The sequence below is a fragment of the Panthera uncia genome, chromosome F1 (genome assembly GCF_023721935.1).
Source record: "Panthera uncia isolate 11264 chromosome F1, Puncia_PCG_1.0, whole genome shotgun sequence".
NCBI lineage: Eukaryota > Metazoa > Chordata > Mammalia > Carnivora > Felidae > Panthera > Panthera uncia.
In genome coordinates this window covers 65,701,829-65,717,257 of record NC_064813.1, presented here as the reverse complement: position 1 = coordinate 65,717,257, position 15,429 = coordinate 65,701,829, and the positions used below count along the sequence as shown (strand labels likewise).

At 64.7% G+C, this 15,429-nt stretch overlaps 3 protein-coding genes across 3 annotated transcripts in view; 2 read left to right on the top strand and 1 right to left on the bottom strand.

Annotated features, from left to right (window-relative positions):
• PMF1 (polyamine modulated factor 1) overlaps nucleotides 1-7,676 on the top strand; it is a 17,011-nt gene extending 9,335 nt beyond the window's left edge. The window contains 4 exon segments of the mRNA XM_049634808.1: nucleotides 4,203-4,308; nucleotides 4,935-5,035; nucleotides 5,915-6,110; nucleotides 7,229-7,676. Coding sequence (XP_049490765.1) covers nucleotides 4,203-4,308; nucleotides 4,935-5,035; nucleotides 5,915-6,110; nucleotides 7,229-7,282 — 457 coding nt within the window. The 3' untranslated portion in view covers nucleotides 7,283-7,676.
• Nucleotides 7,677-8,530: 854 nt separating this feature from the next.
• Nucleotides 8,531-9,817, top strand: BGLAP (bone gamma-carboxyglutamate protein). The gene is made up of 4 exons (XM_049634809.1): nucleotides 8,531-9,184; nucleotides 9,330-9,368; nucleotides 9,465-9,534; nucleotides 9,674-9,817. The coding sequence occupies exons 1-4, from the start codon at nucleotides 9,115-9,117 to the stop codon at nucleotides 9,801-9,803; spliced, it is 309 nt and encodes a 102-aa protein (XP_049490766.1). The 5' UTR covers nucleotides 8,531-9,114; the 3' UTR covers nucleotides 9,804-9,817.
• An 807-nt stretch (nucleotides 9,818-10,624) lies between these two features.
• Nucleotides 10,625-13,925, bottom strand: PAQR6 (progestin and adipoQ receptor family member 6). The gene is made up of 8 exons (XM_049634804.1): nucleotides 13,830-13,925; nucleotides 13,155-13,230; nucleotides 12,602-12,729; nucleotides 12,321-12,526; nucleotides 12,065-12,191; nucleotides 11,533-11,629; nucleotides 11,303-11,453; nucleotides 10,625-10,991 (listed from the first exon to the last, which is right to left on the bottom strand). The coding sequence occupies exons 2-8, from the start codon at nucleotides 13,203-13,205 to the stop codon at nucleotides 10,717-10,719; spliced, it is 1,035 nt and encodes a 344-aa protein (XP_049490761.1). The 5' UTR covers nucleotides 13,206-13,230; nucleotides 13,830-13,925; the 3' UTR covers nucleotides 10,625-10,716.
• Nucleotides 13,926-15,429: the final 1,504 nt, after the last annotated feature.

Sequence of the window (15,429 nt, the reverse complement as noted above, 5' to 3'; positions counted from 1 at the left end):
GGGACAGAGCGCCCTCTGCTGGCCACTCCGCGAACAGGCGCTGGCGGGCAGGTTAACACACCACGGAGGGCTGGACGCTGGGCTTAAATATTTTGCAGTCAATTGTTTTTAAAAGTTAAACTTATGTGATAACTCAATTTGCAGTGAGTTTTTAGTGCAGTAAGTGCAATGCTTTTTCCGTGAAGCATTTCAAAACCAGTGAAGGTGCCTCAGATGTTGCAGAGTAAGAATTTAAGAGAGAGGGGTGCCCAGCCGGCTCAGTCAGTGGAACGAGCAACTGTTGGTCTCGGGTTGTAAGGTCAAGACCCACGTTGGGCATAGAGATTACTTAAAAGTTAACTTAGGGGCACCTGGGTGGCTCAGTCGGCTAAGTGTCTGACTTCGGCTCAGGTCATGATCTCACGGTTTGTGGGTTTGAGCCCCGCGTTGGGCTCTGTGCCGACAGCTCAGAGCCTGGATCCTGCTTCGGATTCTGCGTCTCCTTCTCTCTCTGCCCCTCCCCCACTTGTGCTCTGTCTCTCTCTATCAAAAATAAATAAATGGAAAAAACTTAAAAAAATTTTTTTAAGTATAAGAGAAAAAATAGATTAAAACCAGTTAATATAGTCATGTTTGTTTTGAAGAAGAAACTTCCATTGATAACAAAAGTAACCCTTTGGGAGGGCACAGTTTAGCCTTTTCTCTGTAGTGGGGCCAGTGTGTTGTTCTGCCACAGGGTTGCCACCAGGATGCATTTGCCAAGAGCCTGCCTTCTGTGGGGGAGGAGACGTCTTGACTCGGGAAGCCAACTTACTGTTGGACACTTCTGAGGGGGAAGTGGGGGCCGTTCTTTTGAAATTAATAGTAACAACTGTGGCTAGGGGTGCCCGGGTGGCTCAGTCGATTGAGCATCCGACTTCGGCTCAGGTCATGATCTCGTGGTTCGTGAGTTCGAGCCCCGCGTCGGGCTCTGTGCTGACAGCTCAGAACCTGGAGCCTGTTTTGGATTCTGTGTCTCCCTCTCTCTCTGCCCCTCCCCTGCTCGTGCGCACCCTCTCTCTTTCTCTCAAAAATAAATAAACATTTTTTTTTAATTAAAAAAATAATAACTGTGGCTAACATGGAGCTTTTCAATGTGCTAGGCGCGGTACATATAGTTATTATTCCCATTTGAGAGAGGCAGCAACTGAGGCTTATAAAGGTGAAGAACTTGTCAGAGATCACTCATCAGATGAGTGGTAGAGGTAGGATTTGGACCCAGACAAAAGGACAGGCCGGGAGTCCTCAGAACCAGTGTGCAGTGCCCAGCCCATAGCTGGGTGGCCCCTTGTGTCCCCTTGGAAGGCCACGGCCAGGAGACCACTCCAGCAGAGGGCAAAGGGGGGCTTGGCAGAGAGGCCACCGGGGAAGCTCACGAGGGAGTACTCCTCCGCCCAAGTAGCCCGGGCCCAGTAGCCTGGGGTCCAGGGTGGAGAGATGGCTGAGAGTGATGGGGCAGGCCTCCCCTCAGCCCCAGCCCCTGGTCTGCAGGGTGGTCACAGCTCTGGACAGCCTGGAGATCCCAGTGATGTTGCAGATGGCGTCCCCGCCCACAGGGATATTAGTTTACCTGACAAGACAAAACTTGACCTTGTGGTAGGGGGCCGCATGGAAATGCATCACTTTTCCTGCTTCTCCCTGAGAGTATTTTTCCCAGAAATTCATAAGGGCATTCACACCATTCCCAGGCCCGCACCTGCTCTCAAGAGCGGGGAGGGGTTGGATGAAGGGGGACACAGGCCCGAGGGTCCGGCTGGAGGACGAGGGAGTACTCCGAGGTGTACCACGTGGTGCCCACGGTTCACGCTGCTCTGTGGGGAGGGGGTCGGAGCGTCCTCAGCACGAGGGGAAAACTTTGTGTCTCTACCAGACGACGATGGATGTTTAGTGCACTTCTGGCGGCCATCGTTTCACTGCACACGTGAGCCAGGCCCCGTCGTGCCGCAGCCTTCAACTTCTACAGTCAAGCTGGAAAAATACAAAGCAAGGATCCCTGTCCTCCTGTCCCCTGACGCTGGCCTCCAGTGTGGCCGCCTGCGCTCCGTGTCCAGGGATGTGTGCGAATGTGCTTTGCTCTCGCTGAGCTCTGAGCCCAGCGGGGCCTCGGGAAAGCCTCCCCGGCGGCACTGGAGGCTCCCCCAGGAGAGGGGTCTGGCTCAGCTCAGACCCTCTGCCGTCCAGCGGGCTGCTGGCAGGAGGAACAGGATCTCCAGTGTCCAGGCCGCGCCCGTTTCAAGCCACAATTACCCGGTTCAGTTCCAGCCCGGCTTGGCCAGGCGTCCTGCGTCCCTCCACATCCCTCGTGAGCCACAGACTGCGTGGCCAGGGGGACCGGCAGCACCACAGGATCCCCAGGGCTCCGCCGAGGGCAAAGGGTGCCAGTCGTCCGTTCCTTGCCCCCAGGTGCACCAGTGTCCGATGTGTACCCTCCAGCAGGGAGAGACTGTTCCTCCTGCAGAGGGGCCGGGCGGCAGAGGCTTGCAGCCGGCCCTCCAAAAACAAAGCCCCGGCTGACTGTGTTTGCCAGCTTCCGAGGCGTAAATACTCACTAGAGCTGCGGAAAGATGGGTGGTTGGGCACCGTCACAGAGTGCTTCCACGGGGACGCCGCCAACAGCCTCGCGCAAGGAAAATGTGCTGGAAGGATTAGGAAGCCGTGTGTTTTGAATAGTTAGTACCTTGTTTTTAACATAACTTACTGCCAGATTATATAATTTAGTGTTCCGTGCTGGCTGTGTCTCCTGAAGATGTAACGGCTGTCCCTCGCAAGCCTCTGTGTGCTCTCCCTTGTCACCTGTTTCACAGCCCCTGTTCAGGGGCAGGAACAGGGGGGTGGGGCGGCCGAGGGCCAGCAGTGAGTCCCGGTGGCAGGGGGGGTGGCGGGGGCGGGCTGCGCACGGGCTTCCAGGGACCCGATTCCAGCCTGGCCACACAGCTGAGGAACATCCGGACCCACAGCCGAGCACAGACGTGGGCTTTTGTGTGGTTGAGCGCTCGCTGGCTTGGACACTTCCAGCAGGTCATTTGAACACTGTTTCATCAGACAGGCTGTCACTGAACCCCCACCCCACCCGCCCCCAGCTTAATGGCGATCCCCGTGACACTCTGAAGCCCGTGGCCCTTTTCCTTCTAAGTGCCCTCCACAGTGGTCATCACCACGTTCTCATGAGTGTCTGTGATTGCTGCCATCTCCCTGCCAGAATCTCCAGGAGGGCCGTGTGGCCTCCCTCCCGCCCAGTGGCCAGTAGCCCGTGGGCGGCCAGCATGGACATAGGCAGAAGGGGAAGGGCCTGAGGGGGAAGGTAGAGAGAGACAAGCAAGCAAGGAGTGGGGAGAGAAAAGGCAAGAGACTTCTTTAACTTACTGGCATGTCTTTGTGCAAGACGGCCAGCCATCAGAAGTGTCCCGGGTACCCCGGTCTTTCCAGCTATAAGGGCTGTAGCAGCGAGATGCTCTCGGCCGCCGCTGCCGGAGACCTGATTAGAAATGGCTTGAACAACAAGAGGCATCCATCATTTCACTAGCGAGCAGCCCCGAGAGGCGCGGACTCTAGCTTGGCGTCTTCGGCAGCTTGACGATGTCCTCAGAGACCCCAGTTCTTTCCCTCCTTCCATTCTGCCTCTTTAGGGTATAAACTCTGCCCTCAGGCCAGAGACCCCTGCGGTGGCCGGGAGCCGGACGCATCACCTGGATACGGTCACGTCCTCCAGAAAGGGCATCAGTTCCTTCCTCTGTGGCTCCTTTGAGGAGGCAGGAAAACTCTCCCAGAGGCCACCTGTCCTAATCCAGCCCAGCAAGGGGCCTGGAGCGACCAGAGTTTCTCCGGGACCCCTACCCACACCAGCAGCAGTGTCACCTGGGAGCTGGTTGGAAACCGGGGAGGCGGCTGGCGCTGAGCCTTAGCAAGCCCTCTACCCTGGTGGTTTGAGTGGCTGGACCATCGTGACCCACCCTTGAGGGTAACCCCTGGGCTCCCCTGCGGCTCTGCGGAGAGGCAGTGAGTGGTCAGGTGGGGCTGAGCCGTCTGCAGTGACCGGAGGTGCAGGCGAGACGCTTTGCACCCACCGCCTTTAACCAGCGCGGTGAGGCTGACCTGGCCCGGAGCCCTGCTGTGGGAGGCGGGGGGGGGGGGGGCGCCCGGGGGCGCCCCGGCAGCTGCTGAGGGCTGGCTCTCCTTCCCACCAGCTACCAGAGATTCACCGACTGTTACAAGCGCCTCTACCAGCTGCAGCCTGAGATGACGCAACGAATCTACGACAAGTTTATCACCCAGTTGCAGACGTCTGTCCGGGTGAGTGGCAGGGAGCCCGGCAGGCAGTGCTGGTTCGGGTCCTGCAGGCAAGGGCCGTACGCTCAGCCCCTGCCGGTCCCCAGTGGTCAGGCCACGGTGGCCGCCGTCCCTTCCTTCCCAAGGACGGGCACCTCGACACCCCCGCTCTTGTCCTCCTGCATCATGACTGTCTGCTGGGTGGTCTCGTCTTCGTACCTCCAGCACCTGGTGCAGGGCCTGGCACGGACAGGGCACTTAACAAACCGTTGAATTCAACGGAACCGCATACGACAGGGAGCCCAAGAGAGGCCGCTGCATTCAGGTCTTTCAGTGACCGTGATCCCTCTTGAGGGCTCTGTCTCCCTGCCGGCACGCGCCAGGGGGGCCCGGAAGCACCCAGACGCATCTGTGCCACCGGCACGGGGTGCTCTGGGCCTGGGGCTGCGGCACCCAGGGTGATGGGCAGGCTCTTTTCAGATGTTTTCCATCTTACGCTTTCTGTTCTTCGTTACTAAAGTCCCCTGGAGGGAAGAGGGCGTGTGGGTACAAAGGCACAGAACAGGAATTCGCCAGAATGTTACTGAGTCCTGTACTTTCACTGTGGGCTTGTGTGGTGTCCTTACAGCCCTTTGCTGCTCTCTCTTCAGGAGGAAATCTCCGAAATCAAAGCAGAGGGGAACCTGGAAGCCGTCTTGAATGCCTTGGACAAGATCGTGGAAGACCGCAAGGACCAGGAGGAGCCGGCCTGGTGAGAAGGTGGTCCGCGAGGCTCACGCGGGAAGAGGCCGCCCCCCCAGCATCCCGACGGGGCTTCCGCCAAGAGCTCACACGCCTGAGACTCGGGGCACAGCCACCCGTGTGGTGCCCTCCGGGAAGGGGAGCCCCGATGCAGGCGCGGGCGGGCTGACGAAAGCCTTCCTGGGGGGACTCGTTTCAGGACCCCTCTGGCCCGCGGGGCACATAGCCGGCGGGAGGAGGAAGGGCAGATTGGCGATCTTCCGGCCGGCTGGCCCCGGGCATCCGGGTTTTATTCGCTCGTCCATTTAAATGTTTAGGGAGTACCCACCACACGCCCCGAGATCAGCAGTGAACTGGACCCAAGAGACCTGCCCCTGGGGCCGCATTCCCGGGGTGTCCCGCGCAAGGTGGAGGCGCCCTTAGCTCCTGCCTCCCCCCGCCCTCCCCGCCTGAACAGCACGTTAGGCCAGAGCGACAAAACACCTTTCTTGTGCTTTCCAATTTTTTTATGCTTTGTGACCGGAATACTTAAGAGAATGACGTTATAGAACTGAAAAAGACATTTTTGAGGAACTTGCAGTGTCTTTCACCCGGCTGCTCATCAGACCCGCCCCCACCCCCCACTTGGGGTCTTCAGAGGCCTCGCCCCCCACTCTTGCCTCCAGGCCTGTCTTCCTCAACTTCCTCTGTTACCCAACCCTTGCTGGGGCCTTTCCTGTCATCCTGCCCCAGCCCACGCCACCCTCCAGCCCCGTGTCTGGGGAGTGGGCGCACGTGGTTCTGGGGACAGAGGCGGCCGTGGGGCCGGGTGTCGGGGGGGGGGGGGGCGTGGCGTGCCGGGGAAAGGGTCACCACTCGCCCCATCCCCGTGCCCCCTGTGGCCTCGCAGGCGCCCGAGCGGGAACCCGGAGGCGGACCTGCGCAGTGCCCTGGTGCCCTACTTCCGGCAGCAGCGGGACGCCTTGCAGCGGCACGTGCGCAAACAGGAGGCGGAGAACAGGCGGCTGGCGGAGGCCGTGGTGGCCGGGCGCCAGCAGGTGCAGGAGCTCCAGCGGCGGGGCCAGGCCCGGCAGCAGGCCTGGCAGGTGAGTGCCCGGCCCTACCCTCGGGCACAGGCTCCGGGCCCAGGGGGCCACGACCTCGTGTTAGTCGGGGTGACATGGGGTTCCCCACACAACTGCTCCCCAGTAGCTTTAAAACATGTACATCAGGATGACGTCTAGAGCCTTCGGCACACATAAAACATGCTCTGTGCAACAACTGCGTTCTCTGAGGGTGAAGGGACTCTTTGAGAGTGGCCCACGTCCCCTGGGGCTAAGCGGGTGAGTGGGTGACCTGGCTGAGGATCCAGGGAGCGGGCACGGCCGTAGAGACAACATGGGTTTTCTTACCGGCTCGAGAGGTGGCTCTGGTCAAGGGTTGCCAGCAGGGCTTGAGCGGTGGCCACACTGTTGGGCTCCTTCCGCTGTCCGGGTGTCCACCTTGTTTCCTCTCTCCCACCCGATGGCTCCCCTCCTGGGGCGGGCCTTCCTGCGGCGGAGGGCAGCGGGTCCCCAGGTCCCTGGCTGCCAAGACCCTGAGCCCTGGAGGGCCCGCAGCAGGACGGCCAGAAGCCGGCCTTTTCCCTCTTGACATCACCCCCTCTTTGGCTCCGGGGTCCCTGGGGAAGCAGGCCCCAGCGTGCTCGTGACCAGGGCCCACAGCCTGGCACTGTGTAGGGGCACTTTGGGGCCACCCTGCTGAGTCCTCAGGCAAGGTGCTGCCCCACCATCCCCCTCTGTCACCACGAGGCCGCCAGTCACTCTTCTCTCTGGGCCCTGCTCATAACCCACCTCACCCGGTGCCGCTGCGGGCCCAAGGCGTGTGTGAAGCTGGTCCCTGCCTGAGCTCAGCCTGGGCCCAGCCACTAGCACAGTCAGGTCAAGAAAGTTCCTCCACTAGAAATCACTGATGGAGGTCAAAGGATCACAGGGACACTTTGGGGACCCTTATTCAAGATGGGCGCTGCTCTGGGGAGGCCCAGCGTCAGTGGCCATGGCGCCCAGCCTGCCGTGAACACCTGCTGAATAGGGGGGCCCCTGCTGGGCCTGTGACATGAGCCAAGACCCCCTCTGTGTTGTCCTGGGGGACATAGGCCTGGAGTCCAGCACAGTGGAGGCAGAGGGTTTGGATTTTCTCATCTGTTCCCTCCTACCGCTGCCAGGCCCTGCACAGAGAACAGAAGGAGCTGGTGGCTGTGCTGGGGGAGCCGGAGTGAGGAGGCGACGGCCGGACCAGGAGCAGAGGGCCGTCGAGGTCGAGGGCCTGGCCTCCGAGAACCACTGGCATGGTGCCCAGTCCCTGAGTGGGGATGGAATTAGCTGGAGGATGAGGCTTGTCTGTCCTGCTTTGGGGGCTCCCCTGGGGTCCCCCCCAACACACACACACACACTTCAGATTCTTCCCTGTTTTCTTGTAACTAGGACTGTTGGGCAGCTCCAATCCCAGGAGTCGTTCCCTGCCTGCTCCTGAGCCCCTCCCCTCCCCCCGCCCCACCCCCCCGCTCGGGGAGTCTGTGTTCATTCTCCACTGATTGCCCCCTTGCTGGCCAGCCTGAGGACCCGTGCCACGTTCTCCCCATATCCGTAAATAAACTTCCTGCACTTCCTACACTGTAATCTGTGAGGATGCTTCCTCTGCGGGGCCTCTCCCAGGCCAAGACCCCTCTTGGCTCTCAGAGCCCTGGCTGGGGTGGGGGTGGGGGGAGGCCGTACCCGACCATCAGGTGCAGGAGGGCAGCGAAGACCTTGTCACAGAAGGCTGGACCCCTGGGTTCCACCCCTCTTTGCTGTCTGGGTTCATTGTGAGAAAGGCTCTGTGCCGCCCCCACCTCCCCCGGGGTGTGCACACGGTGAGCATGCGCGCCAGCGGGTGGGCCCTCCGACTAGCTGGTGCTCTGCCCCCTTCCCCGGCCAGGGCTCAGCCAGGCATCAGGAGGGGCTCGGCCACGGGCGGGATGGGTGCTTCCTCTGGCCGGCGGTGAGGGGACGGGTACAAGGCAGGGCCCCGGAGAGGGCCTCACCCCAGAGAGGCCAGGTGCAGTCTGTCTGGGAGCACTGGGAACACTCCGACATCAGGGTGGCCCTTGCTGGCCACCTGCTGCCCTGAATTAAGCTCAGTGGAGCCGCAGCATCCAAACACGGGGCAGTGGGGTGGGCGGGGAGTGCCTGGTCAGGTCCCCACCTGCGGTGGGCCGGGCGTGAGAACACCCTCCCTCCTCTCCAGGCTGGGCCGAGCGGGACTTGGCTCCCAGGTGTGCTGGGATGGGCCTTTGCGGGCTGGATGTCTGCCTCTTAGGAGACAGGTCCCCACAGTTGCTAACACTGGGGAGGCTGTACGGCCAGGCAGAGGGGCCCTCTCCCTGCTCCTCACTGGCTCTGCCTCCCCATGTGCCAGAGGCGCAGGGGAGAGGGTCCCCACCGCCCCAGACAGAAGAGCTGTCCTGCTCTCACTCCCGGCCCACCTCTCTTGGCTTTGGGTTCCGGTCCCGACACACGAGGCCTGAGCAGAGCCGAGCAGCTCCCACACCAGGCCTCCCCCTGGTGTCTGGCCGGGGCAGGGTGCCTCCGGGTGAACGAGGGCATCGCTGCCTTGGGCCCCTCCCTCCCTGGGGTTTGGCTCCTGCCCACAGGCCGTCAGTGGAAATCACAGTCTTAGAGCGACAGTCCAGCTCTACTTGAGTCTATTTTAGACCTCGAGCCCCCCTTTCTCCCCTCCTGCCCCTCCTACTCCACCCAGCTGGTGCTCAAACTGAGGCTGGGGGACTTGAGGTGACCCCCGTGGGGAGGGGCCCGGCCTGTCCAGAGGCTGGAGGCCCACACCCTCCTCCATCACTTCCAGGGGCCTGGCCAGGCAGCTCAGCTCCAACCACAACATCCTTTGGGGTTTGGCCTACAGAGCCGGGGCGGATGACCCCCAAATAGCCCTGGCAGATTCCCCCTGACCCACCCTCGCCTCCAGGGCGCAGCCCAGGGTATAAAATGGTGCTGGCGGGAGAGGCAGACCAGCCGAAGTCCAGCAGCAGCCCGGGCGGCCACTGACAGCCACGCCATGAGGCCCCTGACGATCCTCGCCCTGTTGGCCCTGGCCGTGCTCTGCCTCTGCCCAGCTGGCCCGGCAGGTGAGTGCCCCCACCTCTGCCCCCGCCTCCCCTCCCGCCGCCCTCCCGGTCTAACCACCTCCTGCAGGCTCAGTCCCAGTGCAGGGAGAGGAGGAGGGGAGGCCCGGGGGGTGAGCAGGGGTGAACTGGGCCCTCTCCTTTGCAGATGCAAAGCCCAGCCGTGCAGAGTCAGGCCGAGGCGCAGGTATGTGGCAGGGCCTGGTGGGGGGCCGTGCCTGCGGGGCTGCCCGCCGTGCCCCCAGACCCAGAGCCATCTGACCTCTGCCTTTCTGTTCCACAGCCTTCGTGTCCAAGCAGGAGGGCAGTGAGGTGGTGAGGAGGCTCCGGCGCTACCTGGCCCCTGGGCTGGGGTGAGTGCTGGGCCGTGGCCATGGCCGTGGATCCGGGCTGGGGTGGGGGGCGAAGGCCAGGACCCGGGTCTGCCAGGGCCGTGGGCGGAGGGGGTGGGCATGTTTCTTGGAGGCTGATGCCACTCTCTTGGGCCGTCAGTGCCCCAGCCCCCTACCCGGACCCCCTGGAGCCCAAGAGGGAAATATGTGAGCTCAACCCCGACTGTGACGAGCTGGCTGACCACATCGGCTTCCAGGACGCTTACAGGCGCTTCTACGGCATGGTCTAGAGCAGGCGCCCCCCACCTCCTCCGTCTGCCGCTCCCCACCCAGGACCCCTCCCCTCCCGGCGCCCTGACCTCCCTGCCCGGCACGTGTGGGGCCCCCGGCATCCCCGTTGCTCCAAAATAAACTCCAGAAGAGGAATTGGTGGGGCTGCGAGTCTCTGTCCGCCCGTGGACGTCCGTGGCTTCCGTGGCGTGGGAGGGGAGGGAGGGGAGGGAAGGGAAGGTGCGGGCGGGGACGGGAGTGGAGGGGCAGTATGAGCTCTTTGGTCCCAGAAAGTGCTTCCCAAAGTCCGCTGTTGACTTATTTATTTGTACTGTACTCGCCTCTTCTGGAAGCGTCGAGAGCAGCTTCCTAAAAGTCTTATTAGGATTCCCCCCTCGAGCCCAGCACCCCTCCCCCCACAAGCCCCTGCACCAGCCACGACGCCCAAATTTAGACCCAAGGTCCTGGACACCTTGAGCACACGGCTGTGACCAGCACCGACAGACCACATCCCTGTGGGCAAACAGCCCGTTTGGGAGGCGAGGGCGCCAGCGGGCCTCGGCGCAACAAGCACGCGAGGCAGGCCTAGGTTAGTCGTGTTAGTGACCCCCCTGCGCTCAGCAGAGACTCGCAGGCAGGAAGGGACCAGGTGTCGGGGCCCAGCGCCTCCCCCTCCCAGCCTCCAGCCGGGGCGCTCCGGCCCCGGAAGCTTGCACTGCCCTTCTCAGACCCTCGGCACTTGCCCCAGCCCCCTGAGAGCACCGTCACTGACCCCTCCTGCTCACGGCCAGCACCCCCTGCCCCCTGCCCTCCTCTCCTGTGCCCCCTCCCCTCGGTCACTCTCGGCCCCAGGCCCCGACGTGCCCCTTCCGGGCTCCTCCCCGGCATGGGGAGGGGAGGGGGGCCTGGCCTCTGCCTTTCCCCAGGGCAGGCTCATTGCTGTTTGGCCTTCGTTCCCCCCTCCGGCGGGCCACCCTGCAGCAGGGGGCACGTGCTGGGGGCCCGAAATAGGGAGGTCGTGAAGGCGGCAATGATGAGCAGGTTCCCGGCCACCGCCAGGCCCAGCGTGGCCAGCGTGCCCACCAGGCCCAAGGGGGGCTCCTGCGCGGCCAGCCAGGCGCGGCGAGACCCCATGTCAGCCAGCACCGCCTCCAGCTGGAAGTGGGTGCCCAGCACCGCGCAGATGTGGAACAGCTGGTGGCTGTGGCCTGCGGGGAGGGTGGGGCAGGTCAGGGCACACGGCCCATTCCCGGGGCGGCCCGGACGCACCCTGGGACCCGTCACCTCGTCCTCCGGGCCTGCTGCTCCCCCAAAGTGGGAATATGAAAACCTTCGCGAAGCAGTGAACGAGCTGGTCTGCACGAGGCCCCTCGTGTCCTTGCTACCGGGGCCACCTGAGGGGGAGGGGAGCGCCGGGACCAGGGCCCCTTCCAGGAGCACTCCTCCTTCCCTCGCCCCTGGGTTCGATCCCTCGGTCCCCGCGCCCCTCCGGGGGGGGGGGGGCAGCTGCCCCTCTCACCGATGTAGTCGAAGCGCCCGGGGGCCAGCCGCTCGGGCAGGTGCGAGGCGAAAAGGAAGCCGGTGAGCAGCGCGCAGAGCAGGTGGTAGGTGTGGCTGGAGCTCAGCGCCTCCCGCCCGCAGCTGTGGCCCCGGTCCCAGCACAGGCCAAGCTGGCAAAGGGAGGGCGGAGCTGGTGGGGACGGCCTTTGGGAGGGGCTCCGGGGAGGTCCGGGCCCCAGGCCCGCTTACCCGGTAGAAGAGAGGCAGGTTGTCGAACAGGAAGGGGTAGGCGAAGGCGGCCGTGCGGAGGATCTTACTGAGCCGCGGGCTTTCCAGCTCGGGGAACCTGGGGGGCGGGAGGGAGAGGCGGTCGCCATCCTTTCTCCGGGCGGGGGCGGGGGTGGCGGTCACAGAGGGACAGGATGGAATGTCCGTGCTGTTAGGGCACGTGACCCCTCTGGAACCGGCCACACCTGTGGGGGGGGGCGGGGGGGGGGGGGGGGGGCCGCCTCCCCTGGGGGGGGGGGCGGGAGTGGGGGGGGGGGGGGGGGGGGGGGGGGGACGGACGCCTGCCTCCTCTGGCGGGGTAGCGAGAATTCGAGGGGGCGGCGCTGGCGAGGGGTGCGCCCCGCCCCCCTCCGTGGCATCCTCAGCAAGCACAGGCTCTGTTACTCACGTCGGCCACCCCGAGGCGCGGGTACCCCGTCGCTCGCCCCCGGTGTGTTCGGGGTGCCCTGTCCCGTCCCTCCGCCTTCCCCTTCCGCACCGGCCGAGAACCCACCGGGAGTAGCAGGAGAGGCCGGTGCACAGGAAGGAATTGAGCGCGGCGGCGGGCACAAAGAGCTGGTGCAGGCGGCCGTGCAGCCAGGAGGCCGGCATGGAGTAGGCGGCGTAGGGGAAGGCGCAGCCTGGGGGGGAGGGGGAGGGGGAGGGGCGGCAGCTGAGGCCCGAAGGGGGGCCCCCCCCGCCGCGCCCCGGGAGCGCCGCCCCCGCCCCCGCCCCCGCCCCCGGAGCGACCCCGGCCCCGCGGGGCTCACCCAGGCTGTAGAGGCTGAGCGCGCCGTAGTCCAGGAAGTAGCAGATGTGGCGCGCGCGCGGCGACATGGAGCTGAAGGTGTGCGCGCAGCACGACGCGAAGGGGTAGAGGCAGGCGGGCAGCAGGAAGACGAGCAGCGGCCGGTGGTAGGGCTCCGCGCGGAAGCCCGGGCCCCCCGCCAGCGCCAGCAGGCGCCACAGGAAGTACCTGCGGGGCAGGTGCTCAGGCCGCCGCCCGGCCCGCCGGCCCGCCCGCCCCGCACCCCCTCGGGCCACCCCTCACCAGGTGGGCAGGAAATGAGTCCAGATGTTGACCGTCTCGTTGGTCATCTGGAAGGAGCTGAGGACACAGTCCCGGGCGGAGCTGCTGGGGCGGCGGTACCCAGACATGATGCCGTCTTCCCAGAACACCTGTGCGGTGGCGGGTGGGACAGAGGGGCGTCATTGTGTCCGACCCTTTCTCTCGCCGAGAGCTCTCGGAAGCAGCGTTCAAGAGAATGGGCTGGAGGTCGCAAAGGCCTCAAAGCCAAACCGACCGTCCCCCATCTTACCACGGGCGGATACCCAGAAAGCAGATGAGAAACAGTAGAGCCGGTGGAGGGGACCAGATAGGAGGGGGCGGGAGGGGGGCGGCACAGACTGGGCGCCCTGAGGAAGGAGGGGATTCTGGAGGGAGGAGCGTCCTGGGCTCCGGGAGGGGTTGCCAGCCAGGTCCTCAGCAGGGGGACGGCAGGGACGAGCCGGCCAGCAGGAAGGACTTCCCCAGCGGCTCAAAGAGAAGAGCCTCTGCCCCAGTCGGCACTGGGGAGGGGGAGTCGACGGGTCAAGCCCCTCACCCGAGGGACCTGGTGGATGCGAAGGAGTTGGGGCAGCTTGAGACTGAGCATGGTGACCCGGCACCTCCACGCTGACCTGGAGACAAAGTGCGGGTTGAGGGGGATCAGGTCTCCGCGTCCGCAGGCCCCTCTCACCCAGATCCAGGCCGGGCCTGGTAACCGGGCCCCGGGGTGGGCTGTGGGCACCTACGCGCGTGTGGGTGGGAGCTGGCCACTGAGCTGCTTCCCGCAGGCCAGGGAGGGGGGGCGGCCCCGCTTCCCCGACTCTCCATCCCAGCCCAGCCGGGAGCACTCGGTTCCCCAGAGGGGCTGCTCAGCCTCAGCCCAGGACAGAGCGAGCGCAGGATCCTCCCCATTTGGAAGGCTGCCTCGGTGAGTGGCCCCAGACCCTGGATCTAGGCCCCCAGCCCCCAGTTTTTTTGTCCCCGGAGAACCCTGATTCGTGGAGGTCAGCGCAGGGAGGGCCCCGGCACCCCCGTGCCACCACCAGAAAGCCCCTCGGGCCGCAGAGCCTGGCTGAACAGAGGAAACTTATGGCGCTGGCGGAGAATTCCTGGAGAGGCCGGATGGCCGCGGGAGGGGCGAGGAACCGGGATGCCTGGCTCTCTTCTGAACACTACGCTCGTACCCCGGGGTCCCCGACCCTCCTGAGCCCCGTACCCCTCGGCTCCAGACCTGCGCGCCGCCTCCAGGTGGCCGCGACTCTGCCGCCCCGCCGGCCTCTCCCAGGCACATTCCTTGGCACCAGTGGAGGGGCTGGGCCAGCCGGGCGGGTGGAGTCGCCCCAGGGGAGAGAGAGTAAGACCCTCCCTCCCCAGGCCCCAACTTCCCTGCAACAATACGGCCCAGCCCCGCCCGTCTTCCTGCCGCCAGCCGGGCCAGGCTGTGTCTGCGCCGCGCCGCACGCTGGACCCCGGCGCTGCCGGGTCCCCGCCCCCCCCAGCCTCCACTGCTGCCAGGCCCTCTGCCCCTGAGCCGGGTGCCTGGTCTCCGACCCCTGTGCCCTGGCCGAGCTTTTAGGTGAGGCCCCCGAGGGCACCCCCGCGCCCCCAGGAGTGGGATGGGGGTGGTGTGGCCTATCCTGCACGCCGCCCACCTCCCCACCTCCCCCGGGGGGACGGGTGGCAGCGAACACGGAACACGCCCGGGCCTATGTCCCCTGAGTCCCTTTCCCCCTTTGCGGGAGGGCCTAGGGTCTCTGGAGTAGTTTGTACCGGAGGCGTGGAGACAGAGGAGGGGCGGGAGCAGTCGCCTTAGCTCCGGTCCCCAGAACGGGTGTCACAGTCTCAGGGGAGCGTCCTTACCCAGAGCTCGGGGGGAGGGGGCGCTCCCAAGCCTGTGGGTCCACGGGCCCAGGGCCGCTCCGGCAGAGTCCCAGGCTCCGCCAGCCAGGCTGCCGCGAGGGAGAGTGGCAGGCGGGCCAGGCCTGGGCGGCGAGTGAAACAAAAGGGAGCCAGGGAACAATCCCAGCCTTGTCCAGCCCCCAGGGAGCAGCTCGGGGAGGGGGGGGGGCGCCCCATTAGCAGGCAGCTCACTCGGCCTCCTGCACACAGCCAGCCCCTCCAGCTCGACCCAAGCCCACTGAGACCAGAGCGGCCACAACCGGCTGGAGCCCCAGCCGGGACCCCAGCCGGGACCCCGCCAGGGCGACGCGATCTTCTCAGACCAGGCTACACCGGGTGCCAGGTCCTCCCAGGAACGGGTGGCTCTGCCTGAGGCCAGGCACCGGAACCCCACTCCTGACTTGTGACTTCAGAGAGCACCTCTCAGCGGCCAGGGCCGGGCAGAGACCAGAGCAAAAGCCTTTACCGAACGCTGGTTCAAGCACAAGGGAACTGCCCGGCGTGTTCACTCCCCAGACACACGTTGAGGTGCCTGTCCCTGCAGAGGGTCGGGGACTGAGGGCCCGGAGGCTGCTCTCCAGGCTCACCCCCACGTCCCCCTTGAGGAAGAGCATGTGTCTGACTTAGAAGGGCCAGCAGGAGCAGCGAATTGCCCCGGGGGGGGGGGGGGCTCACTGGTTTTCACGCAGCCAGCACCCCAGCAAAGGCGCCAGCTCAGCTCACGGGGCCAACGAACTGGACGACGTCCTTCACAAGAGCATCTCCGGAGCTTCCTCCTGAGTTGCCGGCATCTTGAAAAGCCGCTTCAGCAAGAAACCTCCAACATCCCGATACAACCGTGCAGAACGGGGGTGCCTGGGTGGCTCAGTCAGTTAAGCCACGGATTTCGGCTCAGGTCGTGATCTCGCCATTTGTGAGTTCAAGCCCCACAT

Excerpts from the sequence above, each read along its gene's own strand:
- BGLAP (XM_049634809.1), top strand. The coding sequence starts at position 9,115 with ATGAGGCCCCTGACGATCCTCGCCCTGTTGGCCCTGGCCGTGCTCTGC. Across the intron at positions 9,185-9,329 it reads CTGCCCAGCTGGCCCGGCAG|ATGCAAAGCCCAGCCGTGCA; the intron begins GTGAGTGCCCCC and ends TCTCCTTTGCAG. Across the intron at positions 9,535-9,673 it reads TACCTGGCCCCTGGGCTGGG|TGCCCCAGCCCCCTACCCGG; the intron begins GTGAGTGCTGGG and ends TTGGGCCGTCAG.
- PAQR6 (XM_049634804.1), bottom strand. The coding sequence starts at position 13,205 with ATGCTCAGTCTCAAGCTGCCCCAACTCCTTCGCATCCACCAGGTCCCT. Across the intron at positions 11,454-11,532 it reads ACCTGCCTCTCTTCTACCGG|CTTGGCCTGTGCTGGGACCG; the intron begins GTAAGCGGGCCT and ends TCCCTTTGCCAG. Across the intron at positions 10,992-11,302 it reads CGGGCGCTTCGACTACATCG|GCCACAGCCACCAGCTGTTC; the intron begins GTGAGAGGGGCA and ends CCCTCCCCGCAG.